Source organism: Xyrauchen texanus, chromosome 23 (genome assembly GCF_025860055.1).
Source record: "Xyrauchen texanus isolate HMW12.3.18 chromosome 23, RBS_HiC_50CHRs, whole genome shotgun sequence".
NCBI lineage: Eukaryota > Metazoa > Chordata > Actinopteri > Cypriniformes > Catostomidae > Xyrauchen > Xyrauchen texanus.
In genome coordinates, this window is record NC_068298.1 from 31841292 (window position 1) to 31869024 (window position 27733).

Genomic DNA, 27733 nt, shown 5'->3' on the forward strand with positions numbered 1-27733 from the left:
ACTCAGTTAAATTGAGTTAACCAGTTTACTTGATCAATTGAGTACAGTCAACTTATTAAGGTTTTTAATGCATGCAATAATTAGCTCCATCTGTATCTCAGCACATAAGCATTAGAAGTGGAGGAAGACGAGGACGTCGATGAGAAACAGGTATATATATATAAATGCAAAACATGTCCAAAATCACAAAGCCAAGGGGAAGAATTTTGCATGTTTCACATGTGTTTGGTCTGTTACTCAATGTCATTAAATAGTCTGTTCAACTCCAATCACATAAACGCAAGTGAATCAAAGAAACCAGAACTACAGTAAAGATATGAAGAAGTTTTACAGTACATGTAAATGTTAATGAATGCACCACAAGGAGTCACTCTTTCCACACATAATCATTGATTTAGTTTACAGGGAATATCTAAATAACCTGACACAATAGTCATAATGGAAATTAATAGTAATTAATTATTACAGTACACTACGATAGATGGATGGAAGGATGGATGGATGGATCTACTCTTCTTGTGCAAGGTATAATATAGCCTACACTGTAGTAATAAAGGCAATATGTTGTCTATTCTCGCGGATTTTACTGACAGGTGATGGACAGTAGGACCTCATGAATATGCATTAGCTGAACAGGTGAAGGGTGGAGCTGTGTAAGTTCCTCATGTTGTCTGAAAGCATCAACTGACTACCTGTTTCGATACGTAAATGAGAGTGAATGCTGCCGGCCTTTTTTGGAGAAATGAGTTGGACGACTTTTTAAAATTAATCTTGTCAAAAGTCTTTGATTGCGAGCAGACGTCACGGAAAAGTAACAGCCACCCTCTTTCTACTATTTTGAGGAGTTTAGCCTCCCCAGGGGAATACGTGTTCTTGTATTCCAGTGGAACGAGATGAGATGAGGGTCTGGCATGGCAAACTTGTACTCGTCTTGGGGTTTTTTGGTTGCACGTTGATGTTAACATCGTGGCGCGTGCCACCACCAGGTGAGTTAGAGGTCAGTATATCATGTGTGGTAGAGTGTAAATGTTGTAAGATGTTTTTGCCAATCTGTCATGTTTTATCTTGAAGAAGCTGTAAATCAGTGACTGGGTTCTCTGAGAAATATAAAATAGTCTCGGTTTCACGTCATGAGGCTGTAAGCTTATAGTAAGAACTGTCACGAGCACTAATTCATCACTCTCTGTTAAACACCAGTGGTAGAACTTGACAGTTCTCTATTGCCAGTCTCTAGTTTAGACAGATAGCTTAAAGCCCCTTTAGTAGAATTGTATGTTTCCTAAACACCAGGAAATTGTCGGAATTTTTGCCTCGTGTCTGAGTTGTGCGCAGTTCATGATTTAATTAAAAGAGTTCCTTGTAGATTCCATTTCAGTTCCTGAATTCGAATGTATTAAAGCGGAATTAAAATGGAATGGAATTCTAATAACTGCGAGTGTGGCCCATTCAATTTAAATTCCATTTGAAAGGGAGTCAGAATTTACCTTAACCATTCACTTTAGACTCACCTTACAAAGTCAGTAGATCGGCCCTTATAAATAAATTAAGTAAATTGTCGATGTTAAACATCTCTATGTGCCGGATACCCATACAGAAACGTGATACATTTTTAAACACATTTGTAATATGTGTTTTTGTATGGTTTTCACTTATATAAAAAGTGTCACATAGGCTACTTGTACATATATGAAAGATACATTTCAAAATACCGATATGGTCAATTTGATATATGTATGAACATGTAACATTTCCCTAAATAATAGTGGAATTTGAATATGTACATTGTAAATATATTGATGAACTATAATTTACAGTAGGCTTATGTCTTATTATGGCCATATACAGTATTTCTGTATGGGTACACAATGAGTTTTTGTATGTATTTTTTATTATTATTTACTTAAAATGTTTTCTGGGAACAAAACTACACTTATATGCATAGGATTATTGTACAATATAATATAATGCCACATGAAACACAATTTTGAAGTTTAGGCAGTTAAAAAATACAACCACTGCCACACACGTGGTTGAAATCATTTTTAAGACTAAAAGTGCTAACCTTTTTATTGTGGGTAGGAGATCACTGTGGAGAATTATGGCAATATGCCAAACAACATCAAAGTACAACAAACCAAAGAGGAACGTTTGCTGCTCATTAACAGATACAGATGAAATTTATGAAAGTAGCTTACCTAATAAATATCCAACCTTAAAAAATATTAATGAAAACTACAGTAATATGGCTGTCACGATTCCCCGTTGTCTGCTCAGTGTTTCACTTGTCAACTGTCTTAAAACTACAATTCCCATGATTCCCAGCCCTCATCACTCTGTCATTGTTCTCACCTGATTGTTGTTTTGTTATCATCATGTCTGTGTATTTAAACCCTGTTTGTTCCCCAGTCATTGTCGATCGTTGAATGTTATGGTGTATTTGACTGTGTTCCTGCTGTGCCCGTTTCTAGTGTTTAAATTTTTGTTATCCCCTTGTGGATGTTTTGTTTGCTCATGTTGAGAAGTAGATGTCGTGCCTGTCTTGCCGTGTTCATCCTGTTCGTGTACCCCTGATGTTTTGATTTCAGTTTTCCCATCGTGGTTGTTTCCTTTGTTCCTGTTTGTCTTGTTTTCACTTTTGATTAATAAACCGGCATGTAGATCTTCACTCCTCGTCTGCCTCCTCCTGCCAAACGTTACAACGGCACAAAAACATTATAAAGCTCAAAGCTATTCCATCAAACTTTCCCTATCGTTATGTCTTGTGGTTGTCCTTTAGGGTTAAAAAATATATATTTTTTGTTGCTCTATTTACTTCCATTCTAAGTGTCTTACTGTAACCATGATTGTTGCTTTTTGGGGGGGGTCCTATGTTCCAGATAACTCGCCGTTGCAGCTCAATTTAGTCTATAGCAGGTTAATGCAAGCAGAGCAACGAGGGGAGGCCTTATCACACGAACTACTTAAAGTGCTAAATCAACTTCAAAACCGCAACAAAGCTTTATTTAATCTCACATCCAGCAACTCCTCAGGTGAGTCCACACACGTATGAAACACATCCTGTAATAGTGCGCAATTAGTGCCCGCCTACTTATTCAGCCGTCTAGGTTCCCAAGTGTTTTCCCCATTCATTTCCTTCATATACTTTATTTTAAATCCTTCTTAAAAGAAATGTATGCCATGAAGCCAGCTCCGAAAACAAACTTTGTTGACCATTGTTGGCTGAAATAACAACTAAAAATAATTAATTATATCAGTGTAACTAGCCTCTGACCATCACTTCATGACATCTACACACTCAGCTGAGGCACTGTCGGTAAAAAAGCTGTCATCTCGACTCTGTGAAGTATCTGCATGTTTTTTGACAATATTTACTAATGTAATTCCTTAAACATGACATTACCCGCTAAATGAACTGCACATATTAGCGCCTTATTAACCTTAGCGGTATTCAAAGCGCTTTACGCTGCGTCTCATTCACCCATTCACACACACACACACACACACACACACACACACACACACACACACACACACACACACACACACACACACACACACACACCAATGACGACAGAGCTGCCATGCTATGTTAGCGCCATTGCTCCCAATGGCGCTAACCTGCCATTGGGAGCAACTTGGGGTTCAGTGATGTGGAGTCATGTGAGTTAGGAATCGAACCACCGACCTTGCGATTAGTGGCCAACCACTACCACCTGAGCCACAGCCGCCTGCTAAGAATATACGCTGATGCGAGTGAAAACAATTGTGACCGGAAACTGAAAGCAGGAACACTTCGACGTGGATACCATGGTCTGTTCTAATACTTGATTCTGATTGGCTGGAATCATGCAGTTCAAACCGTTGAAGGCACAGGTAGTTCCGGTCAGTTTCAATCACCGTTCGATAGTAATGTGCTGTTTGTAACCATAGCAACATAACATTACAGAGTACTATAATGGAATTCAGCTTGTTTTGCACGGAAAGTGAGAGATTGAAATCAGGACCTAATAAATGCTCTTTTGCTCTCCAGCAAGGCGATTTAACTGTAATGTGTTGTTTAATGTTATGTTGCTGCACTGAAGTGCGCCTATAGCCACTAACGGCCCCACTCATGCTCACACATCTCTGACACAAACGCTGAAGGAGAAGCGCTGTTTGTTTGTAGCTACCATGCAGGTACAAATTGTGATGTAATTAATTCAGTCAATAATGCTGCCTTGATTGATAGTATAGGCCTACCAATGTCTCAGATGTCTAAATCTACAGGTTTTGAATGATTTTGAATGGTTTTTGCCTTATTATATAGTGCTACTTTTACTGTCACTGCGACGTTTGTAACGCCAGTTTTTCCACATTAATGTGAAAATGACAATGAATAAAAATTAAATAATGCCTTTTGTGTCTGATTTTGAACAGGCGGAGCTGCAGAGCTAACGGCCCTTAGATAAAATGTACCTTTATTTTTTTTATTCTTCCAGTCAAAATTTGCACTACAAACAAATGTTACAGCTGTAAATAATCAATTCTGTCAAGTGGCCATGGTATAAGCGGAATAATCCACAACTAGGTGTGATTTAAATTATTTTAAATGCACAACGTGGATGCGAAGAACCACCCGGCACAAAACCATGGATTATCCCTTACATAAACAATATATTTTATCATATCTTAAAATACTCAGATATGTACAAATATATTTAGTAATTTAAGTTAGTTTAATAGCTTAAGTGTGAATAAACACAGTGTGTTATGAGAGTGGGCGCTCACTCTGAGGCACGTTTCATGGACTTCGTTGGCTGTGGTTCTCTGATTGGTGAAGCTTTCTCTTCTGTGCCATGAGTAAAGTTGTTTGCCATGAATTCCACTTAAAATCCGATTTTTAAACAATGAAGTTCAAATAACGCAGACAAATGGATTCATCGGAAGCATACACCATCGAGGAACAACCTTGGAGCTCGCGGTAGGTCTGAATCAGAAGGTTTATAAGTTATAGTTGAAAATCAATTAGTCGATGATATAAATGAATGGGATTTTTACTTCCGGAACCAGACTGTTGCACTCTATAGAAGTGTCCATTTCATTATTCAGAACTTTGATTTTCTGCCTTTCAGCTCTATGGCAAGAGAGAACACTCTGGCGCTTTTTGTTCACACAGCCAAATGCCCTCCTCTATTTGCCCCACCTGAAAGAGCACAAGGACAGTCTGAATCCCATCATTCACCTGGGACAGGGACGCACTGGAGGTTATCTTTTCTCCCTCATATCACTCATTCTTTTATTCTCCAGACAGAAGTTTGCTGCATATCTCATTCTAGCACCATTTAGGCTACAGACATGTATGATACCTAAAAATAAATTTTTATTGAGTAGAGGTGTGTTATAAAAAGTGGAGCACTAAACAGTTGGACTTACAATGTTTGCCTGGTGGACAAAACAATGGCTGGAAAGTACTCAGGCCAGTAAGCAACAATTTAGTAATGAACTAGCACACTAGTATCCGATTAGTGACATACCTAGCCATGCCCTAATAACCACAAACACCCCACTAACCACCGAGAAACAACCCAAAACATCCTTGCAACCGCCTACCAATGCCCTTGTAACAACACAGAACATCCAGGTAACCATATACCAATGCCTTGTAATAACAAAGAACACCATATATATTACCTAGCAATGCCCTAATAACCACTAACGCCCTAGCAAACACCCAGCAACCATTTAGAACATATTAGCAACCGCCTACCAACACCCTTGTGACCACACAGAATACACTAGCAATTTGCTAGCAATGCCTTAATAACCACTAACACCCTAGCAACCACCTAGAACACGCAAGCAACTGCCTAACATCTCTCTTGTAACCACACAGAACATCTTAGCAATGCTCTAATAACAATTAATGCTCTAGCAACCACCTAGAACACCCTAGCAACCACCTATCAATACCCTTGTAACCACACAGAACACCCTAGCTATCGCCTAGCAATGCCCTGATAACATCAACACCTTAGCAAAAACATAGAACATGCTAACAACTGCCTACCAACTCTCTTGTAGCCATGCAAACACCCTAGCAATGCCATAATAACCACCAACACCTTAGCAACAACCCAGAACATGCTAACAACTGCCTACCAACTCCCTTGTAACCATACAAACATCCTAGCAACCACCAACTACCAACTCCCCTGTAACCACACAGAACACCCTAGCAATTCACTAATAACCACTAACACCCTAGCAACCACCCAGAACATGATAGCAACTGCTTAACAACTTCCTTGTAACCACACAGAACACCCTAGAAAAAGCCTAGCAATGCCCTAATATCCACCAGCATCCTAGCAACCACCCAGGATACCCTAGTAAGCACCTACCAATGCCCTTGAAACAACACAGAACACCCTGGCAATGCTCTAATAATAACCAACTCTCTAGCAACCACCCAGAACACTCTATCAATCATCTAGCAATGCCCTAATAACCACCAACACCTAGCAACCACCCAGAACACCCTAGCAACCACCTACCAATCCCCTTGTAAATACACAGTGTGCCCTTACAATGCTCTAATAACAACCAATGCCCTATCAACTAGGGCTGAACAATTTGGACAAAAAATCTAATTGAGATTATTTTGAAAAAAAATGTGATTGCGATTTGAGCTGCGATATGATAAAGATAAAACAAAAAAACGTGTGGTTCCTTTTAACCAAAATTAAACCATGTTTTGCCCATGCATTACTGCAAACCAGAAATACTGTTCTAGAAAGGGTGTTCACATTTGTGTCCTCTAAAATGGTTTATGTTGTTTGAAGTTCAGTTGACAACAGCCTTTTAATGCAGTGAAATGCTCTCAATTAAAACCCGCTCTCATGGGGTTATTTTAAATGTATATAGTAAATTGTAGCGGCCAAATATAGAGGTATGGGAAATTATCCAAATGGGCAATTAAAGTAAATCTGGGGCTGATCTCAGAGCACATCTGTCACCCAGGGCAACAGATAGATAGAGTTCCTATCTGTTACTCACTCAACGTTGTGTCACTCTTGGGAGCCAGAGACACCTCTTATCTTTGATAAAAGACCAATATTTAGTGGTATTTGCATGTCACTCCCCCAAACATATGGGTATAAAGGAGCTGGCGTGCAAACCGTTAATTCAGATTTTCTCTTCAGAGCTGAGCAGTCGCTATTCATTGAGCTGAATTCCCACAGCTTTCCATTCACCTCTGCTGGATTCTGATGGCGCATTACAGCAGCTTCTCCCCCCTCTGCACTGGTGTACTGCAGAGATCGCCCCTGGGCGCTTCGGCAAAACAAACTAAAAGAGTATATTCTAAACGAGTATAAATCCTAAAATAATATATTCTAAAAGAGCGGCACACACGGAAATGTCTTTTTAAAGACACGTCTTTTTAAAGATGCCGTCTGTGTGTTATTCCTGGTTGCAGTCGTTATCTAGTAAATTGTTTAACCAAAAGTTTCTTGTTCCCTGGGTCACATATCCAGTGTGCGTGGCCGGTTTGGTACGCCCAGACCGAGGCAACCCTCGGTATATACGCGGCACACAGCTGGCCCCTTGCATTATGCAATTATGCGTTTTCCCCAGTGATCCTACTTGCACAAACCCTGTGCAAGGTCAGGGAGGATGAGGAGCAGGCCGTCCTAGCAGCACCCTACTGGCCCACCCAGACTTGGTTCTCGGACCTCACGCTCCTCGTGTCAGCCGTGACGTTGCTGTGTCCGGTGCACGCTTTACGCATCTATTTGGACCACATGCAGAGCTTCAGAGTCTCTGAGCAGCTCTTTGTCTGCTTTGGTGGACAGCAGAAAGGAAGCATTATCTCCAAGCAGAGGATCACCCACTTAGTGACGCCATAGCTATGGTATTTCACGTTCAGCACGTGCCGTCTCCCACAGGGCTAGAAGCCCATTCTACCAGGAGTGTGGCGGCCTCCTGGGAGAAACTCTCTGCTGGCTCAGTACACGCGCTAACTAAGCCCTGTACTGGGGTAGGTGCTCCGCACGTGCTGGTTCCCCGTAGGTAACTCCTTGTGATGTATATCTTCCGCAAAACTTTTCCCTGTTGGTAAACTGCGTCTCCCTTGGGCAGAGGCCCCTCTGTCCCAGTCACCATGTTTGTAGAAAATCCTCCCCCGTTGGGTAGGACCTACCATGGGACTTCTCCACATGACATACTTAAGACAAAAAAAAAAGAGTCATCAAGACCATGTGATGTATTTCCACTCGAAATGCCACATTTCTGCCACAACGCTTGACTACCCGCTGAAATGGCCGGGACCTTCTCTCTCGGCTCCTCAGCACAAAACCTGAATGAGCGGTTTGCACACCAGCTCCTTTATACCCGTATGTTCTGGGGAGTGGCATGCAAATACCACTCGCCAATTCCCGTTGGCCTTTTATGAAAGATCAGAGGTGTCTCAGGCTCCCAAGAGTGACCCCTAGTGTCTCTTCATTGACACAACGTCTCGTTCCCTTCATCAGGGAAGTAATTACGGAAGTAACCAGGACGTTTGTGTGTATGGAGCACAGAACCACTCTAAAACCACATGTATAATGCAATGATCCTGTTTACATGTATTTTAGAACGTACTACACACTACAAACTAAACAGCCATTGAGACATTTTTTTCGTTAATCAAATCGCAGCCCTCACGGTTTCGCACTGGGTCTTATTGAGATTTAATTTTGGTTAATCATTCAGCCTTACTAGCAACCATCCAGAACACCCTAGCAACCACCTACCAGTGCCCTTGTAACCACACAGAACACCCTATCAATCGTCTAGCAATGCCCTAATATCCACTAACACCCTAGCGGCCACCCAGAACCCGCAAAAAAACAACTCACATAGAACACCCTTGCAATTATCTAATTACAACCAACGCCCTAACAACCATCCAGAATACCCTAGCAAAAGCCTAGCAATGCCCTAATAACCACCAACACCCCAACAACTACCTAGCAACTACCAAGAACACCCTTGAAACCGCATAACAAAGTACCCCAGGTAAATCAGGGTACCAGAACATCATACCAACAAGGGGTGGGGCTCTTCTGACTTGGGGAAGTGTATAGAGGCAAACTCCAGAATCGGCAGCAAGTTTTGCATTGGCAAATACCACTCACTTTTTCTACAAAAAATTACTTTAGAAATCTAGTTTTAATTGTGTGCTTTTACCTTGTCATTACACTGCCTGACCAAAATAAAGAAAAGTTTGTTAGACTGCCTTTAGCTTTGATTATGGCATGCATTCGTTGTGGCATTGTTTCGACAGCCTTATGCAGTGTCACAACATTTATTTCTGTCCAGAGTTGCAATAATTTTTGTCCGATATTGTCGACAGAAGAGTCGAACCACTCCGTAAAGTCTTCTCCAGCACATCCCAAAGACTTTGAATGGTGTTAAGGTCAGGACTCTGTGGTGGCCAATTCATGTGTGAAAATAATTCCTCATGAACACTGAACCACTCTTTCACAATTTGAGCCTGATGAATCTAGGCATTGTCATCTTGGAATATGCTCATGCCATCAGGGAAGAAAAAATCCATTGATGGGATAACCTGGTCTTTCAGTACATTCAGGTACTCAGTTGACTTCATTTTACTGCTGCATAATGTTTCTGAGCCTACACCTGACCAATTGAAACAACACCAGATCATGACATTGCCTTAAATCCAAACAGCAACTTTTTTTTTTTTTTGCCAGGCAGTGTATATAGGTCCTTATTGTTTTACACTGACACAAAAGGTATTTTATTTTGCTTGTTTACACAGTGTCCCTGGTGTTAGGAGTTCCCACTGTACAGCGGCAGAAACAGAGTTATCTTGTGAACACACTCCAATCTCTACTGTATGACCTTTCAACTGCAGAAAGGAAGGACATTGTCATTATAGTCTTTGTTGCCGAGGTAACTCTGCTCTTGTGTTCTTTGGACTCTTATAACGCTCCCTGCTTTAACTGTTTTATTGCACTAGTAAGGAGGATACATTCAGAAGTATGGTATAATAAACTATGTCTATATTTTATAATATAATGAGGTTTCCATTTGAACTCTTTTTGTATTTTGTGTTCCTCATTTTTATTTGTTGTTTAAATAATTTAAAAGCTTTCTTAATTCTTAAAGGGGTCATGACATGAGGAATAATATTTTCCTTGATATTTTGACATATAAGGTCATTGTACTATACAAAATACCTTCATATGCCTATTTGGATTTAGAAGAATTAAAGAAAGAATGAAAGAATTAAAAGCGTTGATAGTATGTGTTTTTGGCTCATATCAGCGTGGATTGTTTGTGAACCAGTCACAATATGATTCAAGCTTTGCAAATAACTTTTATGAAAGATGCGATAGTTAAACACTACTGGACCTGTGAGTACACAGTTTAATTCACAAATGTTTCAAATGTCATGACTGTTTGATTGTTGCTGTGCTTTAGGGAAAATTGTAATATATTCAGATGAAATGTGTTGGGTGTCCTGAAATGTAATTTTATAAATTATAATGTAAATGTTTGTTCATTTTCTTTCGATTTTAGATATAGTGCTAGTTACGTACTGTAGGTAACTGTGGTTCTGTGAATTCCGGATGACCAGCAGAGGCAGTGTTTAAGCACTAGTGGATTATCGCTGCACCAGCTAGATAGGTTGAGAGAATACCAACAAAGTCACAAAGTGACATAGACTGAGCCTCAAGAATATTAGCCACATTAGCTCAGCATTCAGCCTCAGGACATATTTTTCGCCCATTCTGAGTGACAAATAACTCTGCCGGTCATTCGGAATTTACAGAACCACAGTTACCTACGTAAATAGCATTCTGTTTCATTCCTCCTGACCAACAGAGGCAGTGCTTAAGCACTAGTGGATGACTACTACTAACATAGTCATGAGGAATGCCACTCACCTGAAAAACATTCAAGGCTGTCCCTGAAGAACCGCTGAACTCACTGCATGAGGGTAGCAATATTGACCTTGTAGAAGCGAGCAAAGGTACATGGAGCAGCCCAGGTAGCAGCTGCACAGATATCCGCCATGGAGACTCTAAAGGCAGCCCAAGAAGTAGACACAGCTTTAGTAGAATGACAAGAGATACCTCTTGTCATGGGCTTTTGGGCTTTCTTGTATGTCAGAGTGATCACCTCCACAATCCAAAGTGACAATCTCTGTTTAGATACAACGACACCTTTCTGGACACCACCAAATAGCACACAAATAGCTTATCTGTTTGTCTAAGATGAACGGTAGCATCCATGTAACACCTCAAGGCTCGCACAGGACACAAGAGGTGATCCCTCGACTCATCTGATTGGGACAAACACTAAGCAGCTAGATAAATGGACTGATTTATGAACTGAGGAAACAGAACTTTAGGAAGAAATTAGGGATTTGGCAAGGCATAACGCAACTCACTAACAGGCAGTGTATGTAACTCATTGCTTAGTGGAAGCAATGGCCAACAGAAAGGCAGTTTTCAAAGATACCCACTTAAGGTCAGCCGTCTTCAAAGGATTGAACAGTGGCAAACAGAGAAAGTCAAGCACAAGTGATAAATCCCACACAGGAAAATGGAGGTTGTGGGCTGGCCTTAAACGTCTCGCAAACTTTGAAAAACTACAAACAAGATTATTGGAACCAAGAGTAGAACCATTATCTGGTACATGATACACAGAAATTGCTGAAATGTATACCTTTAATGTGGAAGCTGCCTTGCCTGCATCTAAGAGATGTTGCAAAAAAAATCTAAACTCTTGGAACCTCACAGTGTGTATGATCCATCCCAAGATCCCTGCACCATGAAGAGAAAAAATCCAGTGTGCAGCGTATAGCTAACATGTGGATGCAGCCCTAGCACTAACAATAGTATGAACAACAGCAGGTTCACAACAGTTAGAAGAGGGTTGGACCCAGAGGCCAAACCCAAAGCTGCAGACGGGCTAAATCCGGGTGCCAAACACCGGCGTCCATCTGCCCTGACTGGCTGGATGTCTCTGTCCTCGCAAACCTCAAACGACAATGGGTGTCGCCTCTGATGTGAAAAGATCCACTTCTGTTTCACCAAACTGATGCCATATACTCTGCACCACACCTGGGTGAAGCCTCCATTCTCCTGGATGCAGAAGATCCCTTGAGAGAGCATCTGCTACCTGATGTGAACCACCCTCAGTCATGCTAGTCGAGGAAAAGCCCAGGTGACAATCTTGTGAATGAGCTGCAAGGACTTCAATGACTTCGTACCACCCTGATGGTTCAGGTGGAACAACGTTGAGGTGTTGTCAGACCATAAATATTGCAGGGCTAGGAAAACCGCACATAACTCCAGGAGGTTGATATGGTCCGTGGACTGATCTAGAGTCCAACAGCCACAAATATCCCTGCAATTCCATGTTGCACCCCACCCCCAGAGGGAAACATCTGTCGTGATCACTTCCCAACAAGAAGGAACGACCCCTAGGGGTACACCTGTCATTTAAATCTCTCAGCGAATCCCTTGTGTCAAGTCAAAACATAAACACAATGGTGGGAAACAACAATCAACTTATGATGATGTCTGGTGGGTTCAACCGCAAACTGTTGTTACACCACTGGAGAGGAATGAGGTGGAGCAAGCCCAGTGGAATCACAGAAGTGGCAGCAGTCAACATCCTCATAAGCTGTAGTAACACTCTGTATGGCAACTTTGTTCCCAGCCAGAAACGAGCAAAGAGCTACAGAATATTGCCTGCCAGAGCATGTGTCAGAGTGGCAAAGTTGCACGAGTGTCCAGAGTCATTCCAGTGAAAGTAAACGATTCCGCCGGAATCAGAGAACTCTGTCTCATTTACAGCGACACCCAGTTTCTGCACATGCTCTAAAAGCAGTGTGGTGTTGCGGACAGCTTGATGCCTTGAGGGAGCACAAAGCAGCCAGTCGTCCAAATAAGTGCTGCCATGGTTCCCCTGGTAACTTCCGATGAGGAGGCCGAAAACATCGAGCATCATCAGCAGCAAGGGGCCTCTGATGCAGTGGTATAGGATGCTGGTGGAAGCGATGTCAAGCTTGAGCTGTCATCACCTTAAAGGCAGGATTGCGCCACACCTGTGTCAGCTGACGAGAGTCCTCAGACAATTTCACCCTCTTTTCTAGCAGTTCTGGAACTTTAGACCCAAAGAGGTGCCCAGGAACGATTGGGAGGTCCCGCAGAGTCTGCTTACAATAATCAGGCAGTTTTGCCTGAGCAAGCCACACTCGACGGCGGGCTGCCAGATGTGTGGCAGTAAGAGTACTTAGTTCACGGGTCACATGGCCCATAGTCAGAAGAGCCATCTGCAGGAACTTTTGCATACTCTAATGTACTGGTTGTAGCAAGGAGTAATTGACAGATCGTATTCTCAGCACGGGTTATATAGGCAGCAGATTTGTATGATTTTTCAGGAGCAAGATTGTGCGACCACATAAGACACTGGTGCATCGCACATTGTCCCATATGGCCTCGTCAGGTGACACCACCAGGGCTGCGACAGGCTGCTCTATTTCTGGAGCGTGGCCCTCCCCGATGGAATCTGCTTCAGCCATAGGACTAGTGTATGAACGCTCTTTGATCTGTGCTTAGGTGCACTAGAGCCTGTGAGGTCATTAGAAAGTTCTGACACAAAATCTTTGCTTGGTAGCATTACAAAGGAAGTCACAGCTGGGAACTGTCTAAAAAAGATATTGGACTGGGCTGGTTGGGCAGGTGACTTGTCCAGCCATAGAGGAGCAACCGCCATCCGAAGCACATTCAAAGTGTCATCCGAAGAGGACGGAGCCTGTCTTGATGACTGAACTGATTTCCCACTAGAACCCCTCACAGCTAAAAGACCAGAACGAACATCCTGTTGGGAAGGTTGAATAGTAACATCCACAGCATCCATCTGATCATGAAAAAGAGTCATAATCACTAGTAGAGAGTACTTCAAAGTCAGAATGATTTGAAAGAAAAAGGGGAGTCAAGAGGCTCTTCCCCAATTATTTTACTTGAACTATCCTCATCCTCCTGTGTTATAGTTACAGGACAGCAACTGTCTTAGAAAATGAATTCTCCTCGATACGATCGCTCCATGAATTTGCCTTTTTCTTAGATGGGGTGCACCGGCTGCCACAGATGCACAATGTTTCCGAATCTGTGTGGTGGGGGGTAACTCTGACTCCCCAAGTTTCACTTCGAATTAGGGTCTAACCCAGCTAGACAGAACCAGACAGAGCCTCTCTGACAAAGGCAAAAGACTACAGTGCAAGCACTGGTCCGTGATAGCCTCTCTCAAATGCTAAATTCCCAAACAAGGTGGACAGACATCGTGGTCGTCGTCAGGGAGAAGAGTATTGGGATACAGATTACATGTCAGTTGGAGGCTAGTGGTAATAGAACTGTGAGCAATGACCACTTCGTTAACAAAACCACCCCCGGATAGAACCAAAAGGCTAAGGTGAGCAGAGCGGTAAATAGCCTGGGGAGATACCGTGATGAGGAACAAAAAAGTAATTCCTCTTGATAGAACCGAAAGGCAGTTCAGCAAGGAACGCTCATGGAAAAACGTAAAAGAGAATATATCCACACTCTGATGACTGGCTGCCGGATTGCACAGAGGAGCACAGCGCATCACAAAAATCCAAACAGAGATTAATATAATTAAGTTAGCAGGGGACCGCCAACTTTTCAGCATGATTTGCTCAAAGGCTTATGAGCGCACTGTCACAGCTTCAGAGGACGATACTTCACTACTCTAGTAAACCTCAGTTGACAGCATAGAATCACACAAAGAATAACGACCTATCTCTATCAGGCGAGAAAGCGAAAGAGGCTGACGCTGAGCTTATGTGGCTATTATCCTCGAGGCTCAGCCTACGTCACTACGTGACTTTGTTGGTATATTCTCTCGACCTATCTTGATGCTGATGCGGTAATCCACTAGTGTTTAATCATCGCCTCTGGCAGTAAGGAGGAATGAAACAGAACTACATTTGAGGAACGGCACCAAGTTAACCAATATGAGCATCATTGTTTTGACATCAACGTGACAAGGAAAATGATAACACAGAGTCAAGACATAACAGTAATGAATTTAAACACAAAACAAACTTTTGCAAAATTACATAATCCCTCTTTTTAATCTATTTTTTTATTTATTTTTTGCTGCATTGTGACAGAAATCATGAATTAGGGCATACATTTTTTTATTATTAATGGAAATATGAATAAGTGTATGAATTAGACATTTCTAACATGTAAGTGAAATGCTTACTATTTGGCAGTAAAAGTTCAAATATTTTGATTGATGTTATATCTGCATACAAATTAATATTTAGTCATTTATGATCACCTTTATAAACCCTTAACAAAGGGAACATTAATGTAAAGTGTTACCTTTTTATTTGTATTTCATCAACTGCTCTTTTTGAGAAACCAAAATAAGCTACATTCATTCTTTCTCTGTTATTTTCATGCACTTACTCCATGTATTTTTGTTCTTCTCTTAGACAAATGCAACATTTGTGAATGCTGTTGTGCAGAGTTTATGGGACAAGTGAGTGATGCCCATTTACTCATCTATTTTATTAGAGATGCTTCTATTGTTCAAATCTCAGTATCACTGTGCAGTTAATTGTTCAATAAGTCCTTGTGTATTTCTTTCTCTGTAGTCTCCCAGATGCTGTGAGTTCTGGATTGATAGAGGTGATCTCCCCTTCACCTTACTTCTACCCAGACTTCAGTGCCCTGAGGGAAACCTTTGGAGACTCCAAAGAGCGAGTCAGGTTAGAGATTTCATCTATCCTACCCTGTTTACACTTGGCATTAACATCCGTCTCAAATGCAAATTCTTTGATTGAATTTCAAGGGAAGAGTCGCTGATTTTGTGACAACCTAATTCACTAAGTCAGTGGTTCAGTATTGGAAATAATGTGAAACGTGAATTATTTTGGTTTTAGATGGAGGACCAAGCAGAACCTGGACTATAGTTTCCTCATGCTGTATGCCCAGAATAAGGGAACATACTATGTTCAGGTGAGGGCCCAAACACTATCATGTAAAGGTACCAACTAGTTTACATTACTTTTCCTTTATCATTACTTGTTTGGGTTTTTTTTCAAATGTATTTCAGCTTGAGGATGATATTATCGCTAAGCAAGGATATTCTCAGTCCATTAAAAAATATACCGGAAATGTGGTTGCCGAGGAGTGGCTTTACCTGGAGTTCTCCCAGCTGGGATTCATTGGTCAGTGTGCTGTCTCTTTCTGTTCAGCATTTCTAAACTCTCTTTTGTTTGTTTAGTAGTTTCACTTGTGCAGATGTTGTACACATGGACCTATGACTCATTGTAAAACTATGGATATTGTGCAGTGTGATTGTTACTTTATGAATTTAGCATTTACAATAGTGATAAGATCCATTTTATTAGTCAATGTCAAGAGGGTTGAAAATGGAAAATAATGGGGCCTAGTATTGACGCTGACTACCACCCCTGGAGTCACGTGTTCGAATCCAGGGCATGCTGAGTGACTCAAGCCAGGTCTCCTAAGTAACCAAATTGGCCCAGTTGCTAGGAAGGATAGAGTCACATGGGGTGACCTCCTCGTGGTCGTGATTAGTGGTTCTAGCTCTCAATGGGGTGCATGGTAAGTTGTGTGTAGATTGCGGAGGGTACACAATGAGCTACGTGATTAGATGCGAGGATTGACTGCCTCAGAACTGGAGGCAACTGAGTCTTGTCCTCCGCCACCCGGATTGAGGTGCGTAACAGCGCTACCACGAGGACCTACTAAGTAGTGGGAATTGGGCATTCCAAATTGGGAGAAAAGAGGATAAAAATGTAATAATAATAATAAAAAAAAAAGATAATGGAATTTAATGAAATAAGAACTATCTTGTTAAGAAAACCAAAAAAAAACCTTGTTCTTCTTGAAAAATTCTTAATATAGAATAGATAGTTCAGGTCATGTAATCTGATTGGACACATTTTTTCTTTTCAGGGATTTCTGATATTTATGATAATAGCACTGAGACACTTCACTGTTTGTATTACTCCTCTTGTATGTGTTTACAGTGACACATCACACACAATGCTTGATCCTACTTAGACTTTGTTTGGAATGGTTGTTGTTAAAATAGACAAAATAGCTGGCTAAAACGTGTTACTTGATATTATTACACAGACCTGTGTAATAATATACATTTTTACACAGACCTATTCTTATTGGTCAGTGGCACCAACTTGCGGTCTGAGATTTCTCAGTAACAACCGCACATCCACGTTTCAGACCGCTCATTCGGATATTGCGAGCCGTATTTACTGGTTCTTGGATCACTTTGCTTTCACAGAAAGTAAGCAAATAAAATAATTTCAACTCAAAATAAGTTTCATGTCAATTTATTTAATTATTTGGCAAGTATTCTTGTAATAGGCTGAATAATGATGAGTCAGACAGTCATTTTTACAAAGTAAACAACAGGACTCTGACCCAAACCGGATGTTGATTACAGCTGTTCAGCAATTTCTTTCTTTAATAAATACATAATTTCAATGCAAATCAATATTTATGCCCATTTACTTATTTATCTGGTTAGTAGCCACTTCGCATCTGTGTCCTGATCATTCTTTATTTTGCGAAAACAACTGGCTGACTAGATTTCCCTTGCTTAACTTTGTTTATAAAATAAAATCGCACTTGCATTCAAACTGTTGTACTAAATATCAGCAAGGCTGTAACCTGTGCCCTTGTGCAGATGGCCCAGTCACAGCCATGACATCCATCAGTATAACAGCACAATTATGCTGTAAAAAAGAAATTTGTTACATTTATGGCAAAATACTGGCAGCTGTGGTTTATAGAAATTTACCCTAAAAATACAGTGACCATGTTTCAGGCTTTACTGGATGTAATGTTTAGTCTTTATATTTTAAGTTTCACCGTTTATATTATTAAATAATAAAAACTTGATATACTAACTTTTATTGTATGTTAAGACAACTACACATTAAAATATTATAATGTTTTTACTGTAGCATTTTTTTATTCTTTTTCCGTTAATATTACAGAAATGTATTACTGAATTTTCACTTAAAGGCACACTCTTCAAAGTGTTTTGTTTTATTTGCTATATTTGAATTTATCTGGAATTGAAAAAGAGAAACTAGAATTCTAACTTGTGTGGTCCATTGTAATTAAAGTAATCTGTTCTCTATTTCATTTCCTCTTTGAACATTTTAGTTGAATTCATGTGACAACATTGTATTTGAGATTTGGACACACTCTCATGTAGTTTAAATATGTTGATGTAGCATCCCTAGTATATAATTCACCATAAAAGTACTGCGATACCAGCAATGAGATAAAAATATTTTTGCAAAAATGTAGGTATAGAAATTTTATTAGACCAGGTTGCAGAAATTGAGTCTATTGCTCATGTGCTTATATTTTATATTGATATATTTTATACTTCAGGCAAGCTTTTCCGGACATCGGATCTGCCAATGATTTTGGAGTTCATTCTGATGTTCCACAAAGACAAACCTATTGATTGGCTGCTTGATCACATCCTGTGGGTGAAAGTTTGTAACCCAGAGAAAGATTTAGTAAGTCTGGATGATAATGTTTTTTTCCCTCCCATTTTTAATCTCAGCTCATTTGGTGTTGGGCATTTCACAGTTTCTTTCTTTTTACGCTTAGAAACACTGCAATAATGAGAAGGCCAGACTGAAGAGAACTTACAAACCCTCCCTGTTTCAGCACGTCGGTTTGCATTCATCTCTACCTGGAAAAATTCAAAAACTTAAAGTAAGTAAAACTTATTTTTCCAGTCAGGCTTAAGGCGCTTATGGCACCTTATTTTGAGTTATTTTACAAGGGTAGCTATACACATTTGGCCAGAAAAGCTGGGTCAAGCTAGTACAAAGCTGTAAGTGTTGCAATGTAAAAGTAAACAGTGGAAAAAATAACATTTTTGGTAGGAGGTTGTGTTAAAGTCTCCTGCCCCCAGTCTGTAAACTTAAGTTTTGTGTTTATATGTGATGTGCAGGATAAAGACTTTGGGAAACAGGTGCTGTTCAAAGGCCACACTAACCCGTCCGCAACACTCAGCAGCAATCTGAAACACTATCAGGTTTACACTTTGGAGAGTGCTTATAGTGGGAAGAACTTCTTCTGGGGCCTCACACCCAAAAAAGGAGACTACATCCTCATCACCTTTACCAAACCTGAAGCTGTCAAAGGGTGAGACAATAGAAATGGACATATGTTTGCTGAGTATACAAGCAAAAAAACAAAACAATAGAGTGCAACAGTGACCAAACTCTTTTTTTTTAGTTGCTTTGGTTTCCGGAAAAATTTTCCCCTTCAAACATTCCTCATTAAAGTGTTTTATGACATGAACGAAACTGACCAGCTCATAGATAAATCACAACATTACAAACATTGATTTGAAGCTGTATGTGTACAGTAATTTCGTACAGTAATGTGTACGAAAATCAGAAAACAAGACAAAGTATCAAGACTGTGTACTTAAATAATTTTATGAAGTTGAATTGGAACATTCATCCCATGGAGCATTGCGAAAGACTTAATCAAATCTGAAATGGTACAATGGAAAACCTTTGACATATAGTCAATGATTTTAAGCATAAAAACAACTAGACCTTTGATGCTGGTGTGGAGGAGGGTTTCTGAGAGAAAACTCTTGTAACGCGCTGTAGTGCAGCCAGCTTATCTGCAGACAATGGAGGCAATTTAAATGTAAGACAAAGAGAGAGTACGCAAGTTGGCTAACAGATTACATGTCAGAGACCATTCGAGCTTGACCCATTGATTATGCAAACCAAACTCCAGATATATACAAATTTATGTTTTTTGAGAATGTGAACTCGATTCAAAATTGTTCCCGGGAGGGAGCGGATGCTCTGTTGCTGTCTTGTCAGTTCGATGGTAACATTGACTTCTCTGGTTGGTGGATTTCTCTTCAGGATTATGGGTAATGAAGTTCTTTACTTGAAAATTGGCTATTTAATAAAAAATGAAAAAAATTAAGTTGAAATCACACTGATTGTGGCTTCTACAGAAGCGTATATGTTTGTTTAACAATCTCCGAACTGATAGTAGGTCTTTTTTTAAGTTTATATGTTTTCATTGAATATAAATGGTATTTTAACTTCCGGACGCCAACAGTTGTGCTCTGTGGTTGAAAAATAAGGTTTGTGAGCTAACCACTGTCGTATGTCATACATAGTCTCAATCTGAGGCCATATCTCATATATGTCATATCTCAACATGTCCCTTTAGCAGTGTATATGTACCCAACTGTCATCTTGAGTCCTCTAATTTTAGACAGTTTGCCTGCTGGAAGAATGTGAAGTGAATGTGAACCCAGTGGGTTCTGTTTAATTTCTTCAGAACAGGATATTCCATAGTGGCCACGTTAATTTATGAACTGAATGCACAGTGACAGCTCTATTTTCCATATGCCCCTAATCAAAAATACAGTTACATTTGTGCTATTTTAGAACTTCCCAAAACTTAATTATAACTTAGTTGGGGTTAGCTGTTGTAGGCATTGTGGTTTTGAAAGAAACCTGAACATTCTCAATACCAGCTTTATTAAAACTATAGGTAATCTGTCACTTGAAAAAGAGTGATATCTTGGATTCTGTGCTATATGTGAAATGCAGCAGACCATAACGATATCTCCACAGCAGTCCCAGAGACATGTTAAACAAATATAGCTTGCTACTTTTACTCATTGTTTAACATAATTGCACAGTTTTTAATACATAGTTTGAATTGCATATTTAACTTTTTACCTATTCATTTAGTACTGTTTGTAAGCTCCAAAACAGCACCAAAAGTCTCTTTCTTTGAAAGTGGCTTAGGGTCACCACTGAATTTTAAAGGAATGTTCTGGGAATACAAGTTATAAAACAGTTCTGATAGATCCTACTATAGATTTTGACTGGAAGGAGGTGTGTTCAAAGCTGTTGTAAAATGCTGATAAGTGTACACGTTCTGTACACATGTTGTTACAATGCTTGGCAACTGTGAACAGCCAACAGTTAAGGCTAATTCATTATATTACTTGGTGTAAGAATTATTTTATTGTCTTTTATTATATTGTAGTTAAAACATAGACAAAAGTTGACAAAAATTGACTTAAATTGGAAAGCTTTGGGCAAATCGTTGTACGTGCATTACCATTGCCTTTTTGAATAAAAAAAAAGAATTACAATTTAAAATGTAATAAAAATGTTTTATTGTTTTTCAAAATATGATTTTTTTTATATATATATATATATATATACACACACACACACACACACACACTGGCAGCCAAATGTTTGGAATAATGTACAGATTTAGCTCTTTTGGAAAACAATTGGTACTTTTATTCAGTAAAAAAAAAAACTTCTTATACTACTTCAAAGAGTTCTCATAAACAAATCCTCCATGTGCAGCAATTACAGCTTTGCAGATCCTTGTTATTCTAGCTGTCAGTTTGTCTAGATTCCTGTAGCACTTGCCATAGATGTGACTGTCTTGTTGGGCACTTCTCACGCACCTTACAGTCTAGCTGATCCCACAAAAGCTCAATGGGGTTAAGATACACAACACTCTTTTCCAATTATCTGTTGTCCAATGTCTGTGTTTCTCTGCCCACTGTAAACTTTTCTTCTTCTGTTTCAAAAGTGGCTTTTTCTTTGCAATTCTTCCCATGAGGCCTGCACCCCTGAGTCTTCTCTTTACTGTTGTACATGAAACTGATGTTGAGCGGGTAGAATTCAATGAAGCTGTCAGCTGAAGACATGTGAGGTGTCTATTTCTCAAACTAGAGACTCTGATGTACTTATCCTCTTGTTTATTTGTACATCTGGCCCTTTCACATCGCTTTCTGTTCTTGTTAGAGCCAGTTGTCCTTTGTCTTTGAAGACTGTAGTGTACACCTTTGTATGAAATCTTCAGTTTTTTGGCAATTTCAAGCATTTTATAGCCTTCATTCATCAAAACAATGATTGACTGAGTTTCTAGAGAAATCTGTTTCTTTTTTGCCGTTTTTGACCTAATATTGACCTTAAGATATGCCAGTCTATTGCATACTGTGGCAACTCAAAAACAAACACAAAGACAATGTTAAGCTTCATTTAACAAACCAAATAGCTTTCAGCAGTGTTTGATATAATGGCAAGTGATTTTCTAGTACAAAATATGCAATTTATCATGATTACTTAAGGATAAGGTGTTGGAGTGATGGCTGCTGGAAATGGGGCCTGTCTAGATTTGATCAAAAATGACTTTTTTCAAATAGTGATGGTGCTGTTTTTTACGTCAGTAATGTCCTGACTATACATTATCTGTACATTATTCCAAACTTTTGGCCGCCAGTGTATATATTATTTTTTTTATTTTTTTTTTATCCACTCACTTCTAGGTACCTTTTTCGAAGTGGTAATATTGAAACAAATGGTGACAAGTTTTACAGCACAACAGTGGAGGGGCTTCCTTCTGATGTAAGTGTCATTCCATGGGAATATTTTCATAGATTTCCAAGATATATTACAAAGCATGCACTCCCAATCCCTGTGTGTCTTTGTACATTTGTGTCTGCATCTGATATGTGTGTGTGTGTGCGTGTTATGTAAGATACATCGGGGCATGATGACACACTTTATGGGGTAAGTTGTCACAGTGGAACCTGCCATTAAAGAACCTAATAAATTAGCATAAATTGAAATGCGTGATAAATTGCCCCAACCATACATCTATGAAAAAATACTCATGTCCCGAGAACACAGTTTAACTTTTAAATAAAAATCTAATATTATTATATATTTAACCCTTGTCTTAATGTATTCCTTGTGGTTGTATTATATTCACTTGTTTACCCACAACTACAGAAAATAAATATTGGAATTTTAGTTTTGTTGGATTAAATGTAACTCTTTAAGTACAGATAGGCCTGCGAGAAAAAACAAAAATGATCAAAATATTAATAACCACAGTCTTGACCAGCACAAAATAGGTATAATTTTAATGTAAAAAGCTCTACTTTACAATGCATGTAGGCATTATGGCCAAAACTGAACAAGTTCTTTGGAATTTGCTGACAAATCAGAAGTGTTCCATTTTATCATTTATGTTATTGCAATGGGTAAAACATCAAAATCATCAAATAGCCATGTCATATGTTGTTGGAAAGTTCTCAAATATTAGAATACAACAAAATCTAACATTATTATAAGAACTTACAAGTATTTTAAACTAGGTGTTTGAAACCAACATAGTAACCCTTTGCTAGAGAAAACACACATTTGTTTAACTGAACTTTTGACTCAAAACATAGTTACTGAGATATCGCCCTGGTAGCCTCTGAATAATTTGTACTGCATTATATCAAAAGGTGCTTTGTTTGATGTCATATTTTCAGACTTTGCATTGTATGTTGGATGTATGTGACCTCACCCTTTCTTTCCTTCCTTTAATTTCATGTTCCTTGACAGACCAAGCACCTGTCTAATTAAACAGAAAGCCAACCTCCAAATCTAAAACTATTTCTTTAACTTCTTTCAGATCTTGTTTAAGCTAAATCCACCTTCAGACCTGCTAAGGATTTGTTATGTTTTTACAGAGCTCTGTGATAGAGAGGGTAAAGAGAGGAGAATTGCCCTGCTGTAAACCCTCAACCGACGGCTTTGTCGTGATAGGTACGCAACCAACATTTGTTTATTTTTTGTTTTTCTTTCCTATATTACTGATTTGTAAAATTTTGCATAACTACAAGCATCTGAATGGCACCCATTCCTTTGATAATGAACTTGGTTTATTGATTTGTGGTAAACGTCAGATTGAATTTAATGACACACCAGCTTCTTGTCTAGTTTTATGACTATTAATGACCAAACAGGGCTCTCACTGATTAAAAAACATGTGTGTGTTCATGGCCATTATCTAAGAACAGGATATGTGTGTGAAAACCAGTGTTTTCCAAGGAAAGTGAATAAGCAACATGGCTGTAGAAAATGGTCATGCAATATACAATAATGTTTGCTTTGGAAGAAATTACATAACATGTTAAAGCTTTGTTTTTGTTTAGACATCAGGAGGTTTCAGTGTGATTTATGATAAGAAAATGTAATTACATGATATGCATATTTATATAGCATAGCATATATCAATATTTGCTGAAAAAGCCTGAGAAGTCAGTTTTTGTTGTTTATTTTCGTATAATTAAACATAAGAAATCCATTTTGAAATCAAGTTGTCAATCTATCTGAGACAGACTAAAGCCGGCACCACACTAGCCGATTTTCCTGTGATTTTCAGGTTGACGCTTCATTAACATAATCGCCAGGAAGGCAGAGGGAGACAATGTTTGCATTAGGGTCTACCAGTGAGAGATTGTTAATCACTTGACTGGCAGTGCTCCCTGCTGAATTAATGGCTTCAGAAACTGAAAAAAAAACAAATCCAACTCTGTCACCAAGGCGGGGTCTTCTGTTCTCGTCAAGTGACCAATGAGCTTCTTTTACTGAAGAACTGACAAGATGTCAATCTGATCTGAACATTTTCATTGCTCTCAGCTGCATCATCACATACTGATTGTAATCTAAAGTGATTCTGTCACCAAGCGTTTTTCCTGCACTAACATGTCATCAGAAAACAGAGCCACAACAGTCTGTTTTTATTCAACGTTATTTCTTCATTTAATGAAAGCTACATATGGACATACGTCGTTCGTCGGCAAGCCTTGAGGTGATAAATGCACAGTCACAAACTTTCACAAGGTCAAGTCACTCCATGAATCACTTCCTAAGGGCATTTTCACACCTGGCTTGTTTGGAGCATTTGTTTCAGAACCTGGTCTGTTTTCTCAGATAGTTCGGTTCAGATAGTTCGGTCCATATAGTTCGGTTTAGGCATTTATGAACATAGCAATTGCACTCAAATCCACAAAGAAACAATCAGTCCGAGATGACCTGGATAGAGAAGAAATCTGTAGGTCAGCTCATCACTGTAATTCATCATCAAAATGTCAATGTGTGTGTGTGTGTGTGTGTGTAGGTTCTTTCAATAATGGAATAGCTGAAGGAGATGTGGATGGGGCACTGCAAAACTTATCGGCCATACGACTAATGGTTTATTCCGATTCTGAAGTCTGGGTTCTTCTTAGTGAGGTGAGCTGTTCATAACAGATAGCCACACTTATATCATCTACAGTATATCATCTACAGTGTATCCCATAACAAGTGCTTGGTTAGCACAAACAAAGGAGGTGGTCATCAGTCATCTGTGTGACAAACATAACCAGTGTTGCACCTGTAGGGCTTGTTTGGACTAGGAATTTGTTCCTCCAAACATGAAAATTACTCATTTATTTATAGTGCAATACAATTTACAAAAAAATTCAGTTGCGGTTCATGTTAAGTTCTATTTACTTAGAAACCTGACCATACATTTTTTTTTGTTCATACAACTGTTCTGAGTTTGAAGCTGTCCACTTTCTTTAGTCAAGAACCCAACAAGACTCAACAAATGAAAGGAGCAATTGTCTTTGTTTGTGAATGCATTATCTAATTTGCATTTGTTTCCTATGCAAAATTCTTGGAAATTATTTCCATTCATTGATTCAACAAGTTGTTCAATAAATTCAATGGTATTTTTAACAGTCTTTGCAACCTGTAACCCGCTGACAGCCAGGTCAACTGTCAGTTTCATTTAAGTCTTGTTTGCAGCTGTGAAACAGTATCTAAGGTTTGCTTAAAAGTCACATCTCTCTCATTGACAGATCTTTATTAAAGTTTGATGAGCAGAGTGGAGACATTTGAGCAGCAGTGTGACAGGGACATTCAATACCTTGTGATGGACAGCAGCACACCCTGTTGTTCTGGACAGGAATCTCATTTCTGTGTGCCATTCATCTTGCTACGTGAATACATGAGTGGTGGTGGTGTATTGGGCTAAAGCACATAACTGGTAATCAGAAGGTCACTGGTTTGATCCCCACAGCCTCCACCACTGTGTCCTTGAGCAAGGCACTTTACTCCAGATTGCTCCGGGGGGGACTGTGCCTTTAATAAGTGCACTGTAAGTCGCTTTGGATAAAAGCATCTGACAAATGCATAAATGTAAATGTGAATAATACTGAATAACATGATCTCTTTCATAGAACTGGGTGGAAAAAGTGTTAACATTGTAATTTTATTAATGTGGTCCATTAGGAGTCTTTGATTTTCTGTTTATTCATATTGTTTTCTAAATATTTTTTGTGAACAACAGTAAAATGCCCAGAGGGACCATGCACAAAAGAGACTGTGTTGATATGGTATTGAACAGAATATTTGACTGAAATTTACACCAATTTACATTTACATTTTAAACCAATGTCTCAGCACAGGTAATTCCAAATAAATGGCAAAAACATCTACTGTTTACAAACCAAACTTGTCATGGTATCATTGTGTGTGCTTTCTTGTTGATTTAATTCATTTGTTTCATTATATATAATATATATATATGATTATGGGTGGCATATTAAGGGAGGCTTTTAGGGCAATGCTGTGGGGCTTTTAGTCTGATGGTGGGAATGCAGATCTATTTCGATCTTGCTGCTCGAGAGTCTGAGACTATTGGCCCAGGCTGACTAGTTGATAGCCCCAGTTACACTGGCCCGTTAGTGGAAAAGCGGCAATTGATTAAACCGGTGGAGCTGTATGGATTACTTTTAAGCTGAATATATTTGATATTTGGACCTTCCGAATTCTGGCCACTATTTACTTGCATTGTGTGGACCTACAGAGCTCAGATACTCTTCTAAAAATCTTTGTTTTTGTTCAGCAGAAGAAAGTCATAAACATCTGGGATAAGTAAGTAAATGATGAGAGAATTTTCATTTTGGGGTGAATTAAACCTTTAAAGGGGTCATGACATGAGGAATCAAATTTGCTCGATCTTTTGCCACATAAGACATTGTACTATCAAAAGTAACTTTTCAGTTTCAGAACTTAAAACTTCCTCTTACTGCCAAAACGACTTATTCTCTACTTCCCCCACATTGTGATGTCACACTGTGGAAGACATTTGCATCTGATCGCCTCCACAAAAACACATCAACGCCTACTTTATCTTATTACTTCCGTAGACCCGCCCATTAGAGGTGAGCAGTGAGATGACATCAAGAGAGCACGTCGGTCAAGAGCAGAGATCATAACAGTGGCTGTTTACTGTCAAGTCTTAAAGAAGCAGCACAAAAACTGAGCGTTTCTGATAGAGAGTAATATATAACTGTTTTTGTGCAAAAAAAAACCCACTTTAATACTATAAGTGACCCTCAAGGAATACAATGAAATAATAATAAAAATGCATGTTATGACCTATTTAACTGTAGTAATATAATCATGAACTGCATAGAGCCAGAAGATGCAAATGTATTGACCTAAGATAGGGTGAAAAGGAAAATTTTAAAAATGCATTAACAACAGCAGGAGTGTCATTTAACCAGGCTGACTCATGAACACTGGGCCAAACATTGCATTAGTTGTAGTCAATTCACAAAGTGACAAAGAAAATTTGTGCCAAAGTGTCACCAAAGAGTTTGAATGGACATATAGCCTTTGCCATTGTCAACAAAAGACATTGTTACATTTTATTATTTGTATTTAGCATTAATTCATAATTTTCTTTAGCATTGTTTTAACCAGCTGAGAACCACT

General features: G+C 39.2%; 1 protein-coding gene across 3 annotated transcripts; it reads left to right on the forward strand.

Moving 5' to 3' along the window:
- The first annotated feature begins 687 nt into the window (after positions 1-687).
- On the forward strand, positions 688-26454 carry zgc:154054 (Alpha-1,3-mannosyl-glycoprotein 4-beta-N-acetylglucosaminyltransferase B-like). Of its 3 annotated transcripts, XM_052089263.1 has the most exons (15): positions 688-986; positions 2877-3029; positions 5112-5243; positions 9803-9936; positions 15524-15570; positions 15686-15799; positions 15974-16049; positions 16147-16261; positions 18489-18619; positions 18714-18821; positions 19063-19256; positions 22456-22534; positions 23653-23728; positions 25086-25198; positions 25810-26454. In XM_052089263.1, exons 1-15 carry the CDS (start codon positions 899-901, stop codon positions 25825-25827), a joined length of 1578 nt encoding a protein of 525 aa, XP_051945223.1. In that variant the 5' UTR covers positions 688-898; the 3' UTR covers positions 25828-26454. The 3 variants fall into 3 exon arrangements, 2 of the variants coding, with proteins under 2 accessions (XP_051945223.1, XP_051945225.1); XM_052089265.1 differs by lacking the exon at positions 2877-3029; XR_007967301.1 differs by lacking the exons at positions 22456-22534; positions 25810-26454 and having other exon boundaries at positions 25086-25120.
- Positions 26455-27733: the final 1279 nt, after the last annotated feature.

Excerpts from the sequence above, each read along its gene's own strand:
- zgc:154054 (XM_052089263.1), top strand. The coding sequence starts at position 899 with ATGAGGGTCTGGCATGGCAAACTTGTACTCGTCTTGGGGTTTTTTGGT. Across the intron at positions 5,244-9,802 it reads GGGACAGGGACGCACTGGAG|TGTCCCTGGTGTTAGGAGTT; the intron begins GTTATCTTTTCT and ends TTGTTTACACAG. Across the intron at positions 16,262-18,488 it reads CTCCCAGCTGGGATTCATTG|GCAAGCTTTTCCGGACATCG; the intron begins GTCAGTGTGCTG and ends TTTATACTTCAG.